The sequence below is a fragment of the Emys orbicularis genome, chromosome 2 (assembly GCF_028017835.1).
Source record: "Emys orbicularis isolate rEmyOrb1 chromosome 2, rEmyOrb1.hap1, whole genome shotgun sequence".
NCBI classification, from domain to species: Eukaryota; Metazoa; Chordata; order Testudines; family Emydidae; genus Emys; species Emys orbicularis.
Window position 1 is genome coordinate 58,930,160 of NC_088684.1, and position 15,784 is coordinate 58,945,943.

Sequence of the window (15,784 nt, forward strand, 5' to 3'; positions counted from 1 at the left end):
GAGCTACTTCTGTACAACATGTTCCCTGTGTTAACACCTACCTTTTTCCAGACACCTCTTTCTAGCTACCTTAGCAAGGCTGCTTTGCATGTTGATTGGGGGAGGGGTAATCCAGTTTGCAGCTGTCATAGGCCGGTGATGAATCACTATCCCGTCATTTGGCTGCCTTCCCCCTGACATGGGGAGGAGGGGGATAGACCTGCAGGAGGAAACAACAGTTGAGACTTCAATTTAAAGACAATATGCTTTTCACTGTTGCAGTATGCTCCTTTTCTTTTGGTTAAAGGACAGTATTGTCATCCGCAGTAATATTCTTGTTTAGATTAAGAATTGACATTAAAGCAGAATAATAGAGGCTTCTATTTGTTTCCTGGGTTTGCAGGTGCAAAAATCCCAAACCAGTTCAGATGTTGCTGTTTTCTCAAGTTGCAGGTAAGGCTATGATTGATATTTGGCCTCTCTATAGAAAGTACTGCTTAGAAGAATGTTTTTTTACTTCAGGTAAAAGTAAATGTTAATTATTATTTTCCACTTTAAACTGAAGAATATTACGTCAATGCTTGGAGATTTCTGATGGGAATAAATACAATAAAGTCTGTAAACTATGAATAAATTCAGTTCTGCACTAAAATATTTTTCATTTATATGTTAGATAGTCTCTTGCTTCTGAAAAACAAAACAAAAACACCGTAGAACTGTAGTTGGGCTTTCAAAATGTGTGGTTTGGCTTTACTAGTGAGAGTTAAAATGAAACAATGTATTAAAGACTTCCACAATAAAATCTCATTATAAATGTGAAAATCAGATGGTTAAAACAACATTTGTGTTTAAGAATATTTACACTTCTACTATGGAAAGAAAAAGAAGTTTTGTGTTTTTTAAATAAATATTAAAAAGTGCCTTCACTATAATTTTTAAAGTGGAAACAGTCCAGGTTCAAATGCATTCGTAGAAAAGTAAACTATACACATTTTCTCTCAGGAGAGGCTATTTAGAAAAAGTAAGTCATTGGCATTATCATAAGTTTTTGGAACAATGGAAACTAAAGCAATATATACTTGTTTACAAACTTAACAAATGCAAGCTGAGAGATTTGTAACTGTGATCATGGCCAGAGGCCTGTTTTCCTTTTTATGAAACTGTTAATTGTTGAATCGAAGATATTTCTGGGGAATTTAGCTGTTTGTGTACTGCATAAATGTTTGGGTTTTTTTGCATTGAATCTGAATTGTTTTTGTTTTATTTTGACTAACTGACAGCTGAGATACTGCAGAGTGTTAAGGCATACTAACGCCTGTATGGATTCACTGTAGGTTGCCTTATCCCTTTTCAATTGGGCACACTTTATGTAATCCACAAAGCAAACAAGGGAGCAGACATAATAGTGTTTTAATGCTGCATTTGTTTCAACGGAAACAGGAACAATTAAGTAGTTTGCCAGAGTAAACACATACATCAAGAATATCTCATTCCCTGTCACTAGACTATAGGTTTCAACAATTGCTTCAAGTGTTTTATTTGGTTTGGAGGCCCATTAAATTCCAATTGGGTGGTAAATTTTGAGAAGGCACAGTGTTATCTTATTGCTAAGGGAATGTATTGTTTTATACATTGATGAAACTGCCCGTTAAACATAATTTAAAAAGTGTAAGATTATAAGAATCTCCTAGTTATAGTTTTCTATATTTATATTTTATTCTATTAAGGGTTACAATATTAGATATGACTGTTTATTATGAGTTGAATATATGGAGTGACAACGCAAGAGTTAACACTTTGATGATGAGAAAAAATGATCATGATAGGGAAAACTATTGATTATTTACAAAGTATTTTATAATCAAGTAGAAATAATGGATTAGATGTTGTATGGACAAATCCTCCATAATTAAAGTTGAACGTATCAGTAAAATTGTCTGCTTCTTGATTTTAGGTCTATGGAAATGCAGGATCTAGCCAGCCCGCATAGCCGACTAAGTGGTAGTAGTGAATCCCCCAATGGTCCAAAACTTGATAACGCTCATATAAATAGTAATTCCATGACACCCAATGGCACAGAAGGTGAGCTACCATTTTCTCTGACTATGTTGTTCTTTCTCAAGAGATTGTTTCATCAATCTTTAAGTCAGTAAGTTATATATAGAGAAAATTGTACTATTTTAGGTGTTCCATCTTTGTGTAATATGATGTATAAAGGCTATGTTCAATGTTTGTCAGTAATTAATATTATCGGCTTTCAACAATAGCTCTCATACCATGTTTATATTCCCTCCACATATTTTCAATGCATTTGAGTGGTATTATGTTGCTTAAATTAAAATAGTTGAAATCCATCAACAAAATAATTTGCATTTTAGTGATGAGAAGAACAGGAAATATCTACAGTTAGCTGCTATAAACGGTAAATTCTAAGCAGTCATTGCCATTTCTCTATTTTAATTTTGGATTTTCATTTTGTGCAAGTTACTAAGTTTATGAAAGCTTTGCCATGTAGGCTAATACAAAGCTGTCCTTAAAAATTATGTGTTGATATTTCCTAAAGATAAATTGATTGGCTGTATTCAGCTTCCGTTCTTATGATGGATTGTCCAAAATTCAAATAGTTATAATAATTCAGTGAAGGTAAAATAAGATACATATTTTTCATATTTTGATAAGAGGAGAAATAGCTGAAACAAAAAGCAATTGACTTATCCACTGGCTATATTTGTTCTCAGTATAATACTAAGAGTATCTCAACACATCTCCCCTACAAATAATGCCTTCTGTAAAAATGTAGAGCTGTTCAGGTAATTGTGGAAAGCAGTCTTTACTACAACCCTGCAGCAAAAGAAAATAAAAGATCATGAGTTTCTAATGTATTCTCAGATCTGAAACTTAGACTCACATTTTGTTATAAAACAGATTTTTATAGCGTACATTTGAGTATTACTTGTTGTAAAGACGTACTGTGTGTTAAAAGCCAACATATAAATAATGAGCCAAACTGTTTTAGATATGCACTGCGTTCTTCCAGGAAAGACATCTGTCAATCAGATAGATGTTGTCCCCCCTGAGCTCCCTAAATATCTCTGTTATCCACTCTAATTGGAGTCGACTGTTGTTTGGGATGGCTTATCAAAAGCTGACAGTAAATTGTGCTGGAGTTGTGTATAATTTACTTTATGCTATTGCTACAAAATAAGGTTTGTAAGATTAAACTTTAAGCAATTTTTAATTCTAATAACCTATAGTATTAACCTCTCGGGTTCTTTTTGTTTGTTTTTGTTTTTAAATAAATACTTACATATGATTGTGGTTTTCCTGTTATTTTAATTAAAGTAGAAAAAATTAAATATTCTATGCCCACAAAAGACTCTTCTGTCATTTATATGTTAACAGATATAATTTTGGAACAGGGTAAATGTCCCATTTTCAAAAGTTACTTGGGCACCTGAGAGCCTAAATTCCATTGACTTTTAGTGGGTCTTAGGTTCCTAAGCCTTGCATGGTGACAGGTTTCAGAGTGGTAGCCGTGTTAGTCTATATCAGCAAAAACAACGAGGAGTCCTTGTGGCACCTTAGAGACTAACACATTTATTTGGGCATAAGCTTTCGTGGGCTAGAACCCACTTCATCAGATGCATGAAGTGAAAAATACAGGAGCAGGTATAAATACATGAAAGCAACCCCCATCATTTCATGTATTTATACCTGCTCCTGTATTTTTCACTTCGTGCATCTGATGAAGTGGGTTCTAGCCCACGAAAGCTTATGCCCAAATAAATGTGTTAGTCTCTAAGGTGCCATAAGGACTCCTCATTGTTTTTAGGTTCCTAAGTGACTTCTGAAAGTGGGACTTAGGCACTTTTGAAAATTTCACCCATATCTTAATTTCATTAAACCAGCACATAGCTATTAATAGTGTGAGTTCAAAGCCCTGATGATCACTAAGGGCTTTATTATAAATGTTCCCAGTTTTTGGCCCTTCTGTTCAATCTGGAGGCACTTCAGCAACACAGAAGTCGAGCATGTTTCTTTGAACCACAAGACCCTTCCCTTGATCTGGCCACAGAACTCCTTATTGACCTAATCGGAGGTGTGCACACACACAGAACAAAGATCACCTAGGGCCCTAAATGCTTTGTTTTTAAGGAATGAGTTATATGTATAGTTTCCACTTGTGCCCCAACTTCAGCCAAATACCATTCAACAAATAAATTGCAAATAATGTCTGTATTTTAGTGAGTGTAATGTTGAGGTTTATTGAGAAATGTAAACTACTGTAATTTGTTTTTAACATAGTTCATTTCTGACTTTAGAATTTTTAAGTTCATGTCTTACTCATTTAGGTTAAATTCTACCAAGAAAAATGTAGTTTTTCAAAGAAATTTTACAACCTGAGATGAAGCCCAACAGTTTTCTTTTGTTTGCAATTTTCCTTCAGGTGACATGACTCTGCTCAACACTGCAGACTGGTTGCTAAGTACTAGTACACAGACCACTGCAGGTTTGTGTAGCCATGGTGAACACAGCAAAAATGTTAGCATGCATTTTAAGATGATGTCAAAAAAAATTTTTTTGAAAAGTATCTCATGCCCACTGTTTCCAGTGTAAGTTTAAGTTTATAGACGCTGCAGTAGTAATTCCTATAATTGTGGTTACCCTCAGTGACAAATAATTAATTTAAGTCTGTGAAAGAAATATCAGATAATTCATTCTAGAATCAGATATGCACTTAGGGTCAAATTCTGTTCTCAAATACAGGAATAATTCCAACTGAATTTAGTGGGAGTAGCATAAGAATCCAAAAGCAGAATTTTCTCCTGAATCTGCCAGTGTATATTTCTTGCTCTGGGGAAAACTTTTTTTTTTTAACTGATTATCAAGCTTTAGAAAAACAAGATGAATGTAGCGGGCTTTTTTTTTATTTTTATTTTTTTATTTTATTTTTTTAAATTAAGCATAAACTAAAATTATTTTTTCTTGCACACTCTTCTGAAGTAGGACCTGGTTTAAAATGAAATTACAGATTCTAGGGATGTACATTGTATATGGCTGCCAAATACTTCCCTTAAAATGCTACAGTATGAAAAATGTGTGGTTTGCTTGTTTGTTGCATGTGGAGTGGAAACGTGTTGTTGAACATTCACGTGTTAAATGTAATATGCGAAAATGACTGTTCAAGATGACTATGGGCTTCATTCTCATTTAAACAAAGGACCCCTTTACATCACTCTGCTGCTTTAAAGGGACCTTAATGTAAATGAAAATCATGGCCTCAGGTGTATACATTTTTGCAAGTTATAAGTTTGTTATAAAGATATGTTAAGTTTCATTTCACTATGGGTGTGAGTTGGGCAGAATTCCATACCCCATAGTGCAAAATGTGTTCTGTAAATTAGGGGGAGGGGGGGAATCTGTCCCAAAGTGAAATGGCCCTGTTTCAAACAAATGTTCTTTAATTCCTCTCAGACACGTTTTCAGACATGCCTCTTATTGATGTTGTACTACAAGAGGATGTGGTTGCTAGATAGATGACTGTTACTAGCTAATATTTTTAGCTTCACACTTAGTAGTAAGCTTTCAAAGCACTGAATGGGGATTTAGTTGTGTGACTGAATCATGCAGTTTAATCCTTGCATACTGCTTTGATAATACACCCTTTAGATTGCTTAATGACACATGGTATGGCACCCACATTTGTTGCAATGCAAAATGTGCCCTGGTACAAAGGTGGGCCACACAATCTTAGGCAATTATGAACACCTTGTAACCATGGTTGTCAGTGCAGAGATTCCATTTTATTAGCTATTTACCTGTTCCTAATAGGTTGGGTAAATTTTTTTACCTATCCAAAATAATTTCAAAGAAGTTTTGATAAATCTGACTTATTCTTGCTTCAGATGCCAATTTCTCTATGAGAAGATCTCTCAAATTACGGCAGTTTCTATAAATCAAAGCAATATTCATTTAAATTCATGGCAGATCATGAGAGAGTCATTACGGCCTGTGTTGGTGTGTGGTGAGGAGGAAATAAAATTTGTTCATCATTTTAGGAAAAGCCAGAAATAATACAGTAATTTCTTACTGGTTCATTTGGTTTCTCCTATCCTAATATGCCAGCCTAGAGTGTAAATCCTCCTACCAGCAGATGGAGAGGGAACAGGGAAAAGGAGAGCTCTTGTCATATACTTCTTTTTTAAAGGGAGATGGCTGTCTGGCTGATCCTGCTTAGTTGGAGGCTTCCCAAGCAATAAATTTGATAGTAACACTAAAAGGTTTGTTTGAAAATGTTCAGGAAAAAGTCATCTCAGATACCAAAACAGGAAAGGATATCTGTAATATTTGTACTTTACCCCATTACTGTAGTATCTGAGCGCCTCACAATCTCTTAATGTAATTATCTTTACCACACCCTTGTGAGGTAGGGAAGTACTATTATCACCGTTTAACTGAGGTATGGAGTGACTAAATGACTTGACCAAGGTCACACAGGAAGTCTGTGGCAGATCAGGGAATTTAATCTGGGTCTGGGTCTACTGCTCTTACTGCTCTAGCCCCTGCGCTATTTTTCCTCTCAAAGAAGGGCTGCCATGGTAGGACTGACACAAAGGGACTGGGAAAATTCAAATTAACAGGTAAGAGATTACCATTCTTCAACTTTACTTTTTACCAGCCAGCCAGTGGCAGTTTCAGCAAGTGTCCAGCTTCCGAATGCATGGGGTGGTGGGTACAGAGAAAAGGCTGAGTTTAGCAAACCGTCCTGCACTAAAGCCACCTTCTGAAGGAGCTCCCAAAAGTGGCTGCTACATTAGATTGCTCATTCTACCAAGGGATAATCACTTCGAAACTAAGAATTAGAAATGACTCTCAGGGAATTAACCTAGGCAGAAACTGGAACCTCTGCCCACTTAGTGTCTTTATGCAGTATTAAACCCACCAAAAATAAACAGGGGATCTGTTTTTTCTAATTTACAGCATTCTCTTCACACTGAGGGTCATAGAGGTGCTTCTGTCTCATTTTGAGGGGCCAGATAGGAGGGAAAAGAGATTTCTGGTCCCAAATAGATGTGGGAAACCAGATAGCAAAAAATTAGGTTGAGATTTTCAAAGATGTCTAGTGGCACATTTAATTTCAAAAGCAATTGGATGTCAAAAATCCCTTAGGTGGCTCTGAAAATCTCAGCCTTAATCTGTAAAGTATCTGACTTGATGGAGAACCAGGATGAGATGCCTTCACAAAGGCAATAAAAGCTCCCCACTGTCCTGGCCAGGCAGGCGTCCATTAGGTAGTGTTAAGACTGTTGAATCTGAATCCTCCTTCACGGATTCAAAAGAAAGCACTGGGACTGTTTGGCATGATCTTAAAATACCACAGGGTGCAAAATGTTAGATATTAGACTGGTTGTATATTTAAAATAAAAAAAAACCCACCTTATCCCTTCTGGATGGCAATTTGCAGAGGAAAGCTGTACCTTATATTTCAAGATCCCATTGCTACTTCCTGGGTGCTATGGAAGTTGACTTTCTTCCTTTAACCAGCCCATATTGAGGGAAGGCAAGTTTGTTAACTATGTTGCATGTTCTCCAGACTCTGTAACACACATACAAACAGAAGTCTTTATTAAAAAGGATTACATTTAAAAGCATGTTTCACTACCCAAAAGTATTACATTTTCTTTAGAAATATTCTCTAACTTAAAAACAAAAACACTTAGTCTAGAAATAAATCCCACTCTCATAATTCTTCTTTATTCACTTACCACTCCACCTGACTTACACTGTCCAATCAACCTTTACTTTACTTCTTTGTTTTCTTCTGTAATAGAAATATATGTTTGGATACATACTGTAGATATTATATATTATTTATTAAATGTGTAGCTCTGTAAGTTGTCAGTGTGATGTGTTGGTGGAGTAGAGGAATATTTTAATCTACAGAAATGGAATAATTGATTTGTTTTGTATTATGAAATATGTTGAGCATATGGTGGGGCCGGTTTCTATTAGCATACAATATGTTGAGCTTGCGGGTTTGTATTTTTAATAATATAGCATCTAGAGCCGCTTTTTTGCAGTGGCTAATGTTGTAGTCTAATTTTATAATATTTAGGAAATGGATCCCTTTAATAGGAAGTAGGATTTTTCAAATTTTAGTAATTTGGTATGTTAACCATTATAAATAATCTTGTATATTATAGGGAGCAAAATTAAGGTTTAGTGGATGATGATAGTCAGAGAGGTAAATGGCCAGTGATGAAGAATTCTTTGGTAGTAGGGGAGTGTCTGGTTCCATTCTTTGTTCATTTCCAGCTTCTACCACTTGGCTATTTTGAAGTTTCTAGATCTCATGATTGTGAAGAAAAGCTTGTAAAGGTTAAACAAGTCTAACTGATTCAGAGACATCTGCCTGTGCGCATATAGTGCTCCTGTGAGAATTCTGTGCCACCGCACATGCGCAGAATTTATGTCCCCCGCAGATTTCTTTGCTTCCCTGCAGAAAAACGACTTTCTGATGGGGAAGCAAAGGGAAGCCACAAAAGTGGTCATGCGACCCTCCCCAGCAGTATGTTTCGGGTGCCCAGGGCAGCTGGCAGAGAGGTAAATCACTGTGGGGCAGGGGATGGGACTGGGACTGGGTAAGACCCAGCTCTCTACCCTGCTCCAGGCTCAGCTGCTAGTCCTGACTGGGCTGAGAAGAACGGGACTTTCTCTTCCCCTGCACGGCATCTGGAGCTGGGTCAGACCCTCCCCCAGCTGCAGGAAGCCCTGCAAACTCCCCCCACCCCAGCTTCCTGCTCCCATCATTCCTCGCTCCATCCAACCCCTGTGCATCCAGACCCCCTCATACCCAGACCTTCCCGCTGATCCTGACCCCCCTGCACTCAGAAGCCCCTCCCCCCGAGAAGCCCCACTCTCCCTGGACTACCCCGACGAGCCACCCGGATCCCCACCCCACTGAGCCCCAATCAGCTGCACCTGGATCTCCACCTCACTGAGTCCCACTCCCCCAGCATCTAGACCCCCCCCGCACTGAACCCTCCACACCTAGACCCCCCTGATGAGCTCTATTGCCTCCATATCCAGATCCCCCCTGCTGAGTCCCAACCAAATTCACCTGGACCCCCCTGCAGAGTCCCATTACCGTTGCACCCAGAACCCACCAGTAAGCCCCTGTGCATCCAGATCCCTCCCGCACCCGGATCCCCCACTGAGCCACCCGCACCCAGATTGCCCTATAGAACCCTCTCAACCCACATGTGGATCCCCCCACTCTAAGCCCCTCCACACTTGGATCCTGCCTTTCTGAGTCTGCCTGCCCACACCTGGTGCACCTTCCATGGACGGGGGGGTGCTTCTAGGACAGTCCTAGTCCTTGCGCTGTGTCAGGGTTGCGTGCAGCCTCACCGCTGAGTCCGTGTCTGGGGTGGGGGGAGCTGCACAGTGATCTCCCACCTCTGTGCAGCCAGTGGCCTGTGCTCCCCAATGCAATGCTGGAGTCTCCACATTTATTTGACAAATAAAATTTGCAGAATTTTAAAATATTGTGTGCAGAATTTTTAATTTTTTGGCGCAGAATGCCCTCAGGAGTAATATAGCCTAAAACAATAGCTCTGAGAGGTGGAACTACCCAAGCATCTTAATGGGGTGTGAACTCCAAGACCCCTCTGCCCTTAGGGCTCCACCCCAGCAGAGGACTTTGTGTGTGACAGGAGAAGAAGATGACAGTGGGCCCAGTCCAACTACCCATGCAACTACACCCTGGTTGTGGGTGTGCACTGGTCCCCCTCCTGCTACCACATCTGGGAGGAATAAGGGAGATGCATACGACTGCCCCTGCTTCTCTTGGAGGAAGGTAGAGCTGCCCCTGCCATAACCACTCCAAGGAGGCCCCCCATCACAGTGTTCCTAGGGCCCTGGGCAGGCTTAATCTGGCCATCCCTCCCCAGCTGTCTGCTTCCTTCCATGCCGCTCCTCTTTACCTACTTCCATCACCTGCCAGTCTACTATCCCATCCATGCTCTTGTTCTTCTACCTCCCCAATCCAACTCTGTGCCTCTTCTTAGCCTGCCTGGCCTCCTGTCCCGCTATATTTCTCGGCTCTCATGCCTTATAACCGCTCCCCCGCGCACGTACACACATATACACACACTCTTCTCTCTCTTGTGGCTCAGCCCAGTAGCCCCATACCAAAGTTTAATCAGGTGGAATCAGGAACAGGACAGTTTATAAATGTTTTTAAATATAAATATATTTAATATTGTATTTTAAACATTTATCTGTATATATGTGAAAACAGGATCTTTGTAATTCCTCCAAACCTTCCTTCAAACACAAAAAGGTGCTTCATTTAAACATAGGCCAAGAGCAAAACAAACTTGGAGTTTCTAGGCCAAGCCATTTCAGTGAAAGATAATGTTACAAAAAAAAGTGATGGAAAATTTAAAGTGGATGAAAGTGACATTTCTGAAATACCCTAACTTCAATAAAACTTCTTTTTCTAAGCTTCCCAAGTAAACCTCTAGTCTGTAGCATGTGACATTTCAGGGAGATTAGAGGTCTTTAAGGGGATTTTAGTGGAGAGTAGGGATGTTTAAAATCAGATTTATAATGGCAAGTGGCTTCAACCATAAGTATGGAGCAGCTCCCACCATTCCATAGTGAAAGATGGAGATCTCTTAAGCACATGAAACAGCATGGACATCAACTTCCTTCTGTGTGGGGCTGCTCAAGGTCCAGGAAACAGACATTGGTAATCAGCTTGATCCTTAATATATCGGGCTCTAAGTTAGAAGTTCCTGCTGTAGCAGAAGAAGAGGGTGCTGTAGAGAGAGATTTAGTGGCTTCAACAAGTCATGCCTCCTAGGATGGTTTGGAGCTATCAAGACGACACAGTTTGGATGTTGCAATTTTCTGAAAAGCTCTGCTTATCATAGGGGGAGAAAAAAGATGTACGCCTCAAAGAGTAAGAGAGTATCTGATTCCAATCCCAATGACTCCTGGAAACTAGAGGAAACTGTCTGTACCTTCTTGTTTGATTGGGAGGCACTGGTTGGATACACTCTGCCTAAAACTTCAGATTCTGCTTGAAGGTGAAACCTCTCTGACTTTTAGCCGGCCGATTCTCTGTCATTGGCTGATGTTCTTGTGACATCATGTGCCAATTGCATTAACATCTAAGCACTATTTACAGAAATTAAAGAACTCAAACAGTTTAGCCACAGACTAACAAGGGTAACACACAAGCCATTGTCCATGCTCAGGAAGGTCTCCACAGCCAGATTATTTGTGGTGGGTTTAGTGAGGAAAAAATTAAGTGTGATCTCCATCCCAAAAATCATCTCAGCTCTACTGTCTGAACGAAGGAGAGATTAACCTAGGAGCACCCCAACAGATACTCTAATTTTCTAACCACCAGCAAAGAGAATATTTCAGCTCTGTAACAATGATAAATGGGTCAATCTGAGGTCAGATTAAGGTGGCCAGTAGTAGAGAAGCCAAAGTTGCAGTGTTGGAATGTTAGCAGAAACTTCTTGATGGTGGAATTGGTTAGTTGTGGAAGTCCCATTGCTTGGGTTTTGAAAACTAGACCAGAAAAATCCCAAGTAAAATTCCTGCATTGGTAGAGAGATGTACTAGGTGAGGGTCAACTTCATTCTAGTAACCATTGTGCATAAAGCAGGACAGGCCCCCTGTTGATCTGCTGAGCTCAAAAGGCAGTTTTGCCTGTCAGGCAAGCATTAGGGGTTCAATCTCAATAAAGCTGGCACATGGTGACTTTTGCTGAACAACGGGTTCCGTGGATCAACCCAACACTCAGAAATTATTCCTGGGGGAATTCTGCAGGACTGCGCACCCGCAGAAAATGCCCCCCCCTTCACCCTCCCCCCCAAAATTCCTGTGCTTCCCTGCAGAAAATGCCAGGGAAGCAAAGGGAAGCTGCAGGGGAGAGGGGTAGGGTGACCAGATGTCCCAATTTTATAGGGATAGTCCCGATTTTTGGGTCTTTTTCTTATATAGTCTCCTATTACCCCCCACACCCTGTCCTGATTTTTCACACTTGCTGTCTGGTCACCCTAGAGAGGAGGGAAGAGGGGGAACTACCATGGATGCAGTTTTTTGGGGGGGATTGCCCTCCCAAACAGAGGCGAGGCATGGGGGGGCACATGGGTTACGTGCCACTGACCCCCCACCCATTTCTGCAAGCCCAGAGCTAATGAGCTGAAGGAGGCTGCGTCTTTGCTCCACTGACTCTGCAGCTGAATGCTACCTCCTGGGTCTTAGTGCCAGTTGTGCTCCCCTTCTGTGTTTTCTGTGCAACAGTGAGTAGGGCTGGATAAGGGGGGAAGGGGTAAGGAGAGAAGGGGGATGGCGGGAAGAGGTAGTGGGGAAGGAAGGGGGTGGAATAGCCCCAACCAGCTGCACCTGGACCCTCACCCCATCAAGCCCCTCTCCCCCAGCACCCAGACCCCTCCCCGCCGAGCCCCATTTCCCCACAACCAGACCCCACCCCCATTGAGCCCCAACCACCTTCACCTGGATCCCCTGCAGAGTCCCATTGCCTCTACATCTGAAGCCCCCCAACGAGCCCCTGTGCATCCAGATCTCCCACTGAGCCTCCCGCACTCAGATTGCCCCACACAGAAACCTCTCACCCCACACCTGGATCCCTCCACACTAAGCCCCTCCATACTTGGATCCTGCTGGGCTGAGCCTGCCACCCACCCCTGGTGCACCTGGCACAGAGGAGCAGGGCCCCAGGGTGTTTCTGGGGCAGGCCCAGCCCTTGCACTGTGTTAGGGTTGAGTGCAGCCTCACTGCTAAGTACTGTACTGGGGGACATGGGGGCTTCAGGGTGAGCTCCCACCCTAATGCGGCCAGTGGCCTTTGCTTCCCACTGCCATGCTGGAGCCACATTTATTTATTGACAAATAAAATTTGCAGAATTTTGTAGAATTTTAAAATATGCACAGAATTATATATATATATATATATATATATATATATATATATATGGTGAATTTCCCCAGGAGTAAGGAATCTAGTGATTCATGGCTGCCACATCATAACTTTAAATGGAAATCTGTGTATCTCCACAGATATTTTGTTAAGAAAGAGGTGGGGTTTTGTAACAATATCTACTGTTGCATCTTTGACTTAAGTTTTTTCACTAAAAAGCAGAATAGGGTGTTTCTATAGCTATGCTTTTCAAATGATCATTAAGAACATAAGAATGACTATGCTGGGTCAGACCAATGGTCCATCTAGTCCAGTATCCTGTCTTCCAACTGTGGCCAGTGACACGTGCTTCAGAGGGAATGAGCAGAACAGGGCAATTATCGAGTGATCCATGCTCTGTTGTCCCATCCCAGCTTCTGGCAGTCAGAGGCTAGGGACACCTGGAGCATGGGGTCATGTCCCTGACCATCTTGGTTAATAGTGAGAAGTTACAATAGTGTCCAAAGTTGTGATCAACATTTCAGCCTTAATTAATAGGCAGCAGATTTAAAACAAACCTAAGGAAGTACTTCTTCACACAACACACAGTCAACCTGTGGAACTCGTCATGGAATGTTGTAAAGGCCAAAAGTATAGGTGTTCAAAAAAGAATTAGATAAATTCATGGAGGATAGGTTCATGAATACAATTGTTGGTGTTATTGTAACTTATCATTGCCTAAATGCTTTTATTTAAAATGTTGCTTTTGGACATATGGTATAGTGACTATGCCATAACTTTTTAATATTAAAGAATTTTTTGTACTAGATGTCTATGTGCTTGGGGGTATGTCTGTTATAATGTATTATATACTCAAGAAGAGGAGAAGATGAATGCAGTCAACAGTTGTCTCTGTGGGAAAATAATAATTCTGCGGCAGTAAGAGCTAGGTGGTATTATTATTTCTATGTATTTATTAGTGCCTTATATATGATTACTTGTGACTTCCTAACATGAACATGACTTTCTACGCTGAGGCTATAGCTGCTGTAGGACGTTAGAGAAGACAGCAATGTCCCTGATCCTGCAAATACTTACACATATGCTTAACTTTACCCACTGTGAGTGGTCCCAAGCAGATAAAGTTAAGGATGTATATAGGTGTATGCAGGACCCAGGGTAAGTAAGTTTTCACTACAGTGAACACTAAGCCTCAGGTAATGGTGGTGCAAATGTAGCATCTGTTGCAACTATTTCCTTGATCTTTTTAATATTTCTTTTTTTTAAAGACATTTTTTTGCCGCCTCCTTTTTAAGCATCAGAAGAAATATTGGGGCCTGATTCTCATTTTCATTAACGCTCCTTTACATTTGCACCACATTTATGAATTCTTTACTCTGCCAGAGCAGTGTTAAGATGCCAATGTAAATGAGAATCAGCCTCTTGGGCCCAGATTTTTAAAGGTATTTAGGCATTGGTGCGCTCGGCATTGCGATCCCTAGTAGACTGAGAAGCCTGCATCTTATTTTCAAAAGTGACTTAGACCTAGTTTATACTTAAAATTGAGGTTGTCATAGCTACATTGCTCAGGGATGTGAAAAATCCATGCTGACCTAAGCCCCAGTACAGGCACAGGTGGATCAGTGGAAGAATGCTTCTGTCGACCCAGTTACCATTGCTCAGGGAGGTGGTGTTCCTACACCAAAGGAAAAACCCCCCTTCCATCCGTGTAGGCTGCGGGATTATGCTGATTAAGCTACAGCACAGTAGCTGTGCTGTTATAATCCCTGTAGTGTAGACATGGCCTTAGGCACTTGGCAGCCAAAGTCCCACTGTCAGTAGTAGTATAAAAAGGAAGTAATGGATTTCAAGGATGAATTTTCACTATTGTGTTATTTGCTATTTTGCAAGGAAACTAAGAGAGAACACCTATCTTTCTTGACATGGACCAAAATTAATGCCATTTGGGAGTTTGTCTGGTTACACAAATGTTAATGGGAAACAAGTTTTGGAATCTAGTTCAGATGATAGTTTGGAGATAAAACCACATCAGATTAGAGACTACCAAGCAGGCAGAATGTTGAATTACCATAAATGACCAAGTTCTCTGAATTTTCAAATGAACGTTAGACTTGAATTGGACATATAAAGGATGTTGGACTAAACAAATCTTGTTGTTTGATTAGTGGTAGATATATGAAATGATATTTCAGAAAAATGCTCCATCACTGAAAGCCTGTATCTCTACTAGCATAGCATTTAACTGCTGATATAGTGTGGCATATTGGGAATCTGATGATTTAGATGTGAAAATTGTCTACATATGTATAATGTTAATGTATACATTTTAATACCTACAGAAGCCTATTACCAGAGCCAAATAATATATAGCAGAAAAGGAAATTAAGAAATATAAGCAAAGAAGAAAAGAGATTTTCAGATGAAATTTGGAATGAGATTTAGAGTTGATGAGGTAGAGAGAGAGGTTATTCCAGATAGTAGAAACTGCAGAATAGAAGGCTCTTTAAATGTGTATATTGCAAGTATAATTTTAAAAGTAGATATAGATAGACGATTATGCTAACTTTGCTACAGAAATCAGCACTGGAATGTCAAAGAAATCCAAGGGAAAATATAAAGTAAATATATTTTCTTAGTTTTTGCTGGTGCTATTAGAAGATTCTTTAACTTCTAGGCTTATTAATTCTGATATTTTCATTAAATTTCGTCATTAGAAAAGTAACATCCTTAAGTGAACTGGCACTTCCTAAGAGAGGAAAGCTTATTTTGCTGAAGCTGTTCAGAAGTTTGATTCTTAGTTCTACGTATAATGTAGCAATGCTTCCTGGCATATTTCCTTGAG

The 15,784-nt window shown here is 40.1% G+C and overlaps 1 protein-coding gene across 8 annotated transcripts in view; it reads left to right on the forward strand.

The window, feature by feature from the left end:
• Nucleotides 1-388: 388 nt before the first annotated feature.
• EYA1 (EYA transcriptional coactivator and phosphatase 1) overlaps nt 389-15,784 on the forward strand; it is a 121,586-nt gene continuing 106,190 nt past the window's right edge. For 3 of the 8 annotated variants that reach the window (XM_065397610.1, XM_065397612.1, XM_065397613.1), the window contains exons 1-2: nt 389-432; nt 1,934-2,061. In XM_065397610.1, coding sequence (XP_065253682.1) covers nt 1,938-2,061 — 124 coding nt within the window. In that variant the 5' untranslated portion in view covers nt 389-432; nt 1,934-1,937. Of the gene's footprint in view, nt 433-1,933; nt 2,062-4,426; nt 4,496-15,784 lie in introns of those variants that run through there. The other 5 variants (XM_065397608.1, XM_065397609.1, XM_065397611.1 and 2 more) reach the window with 3 other exon arrangements.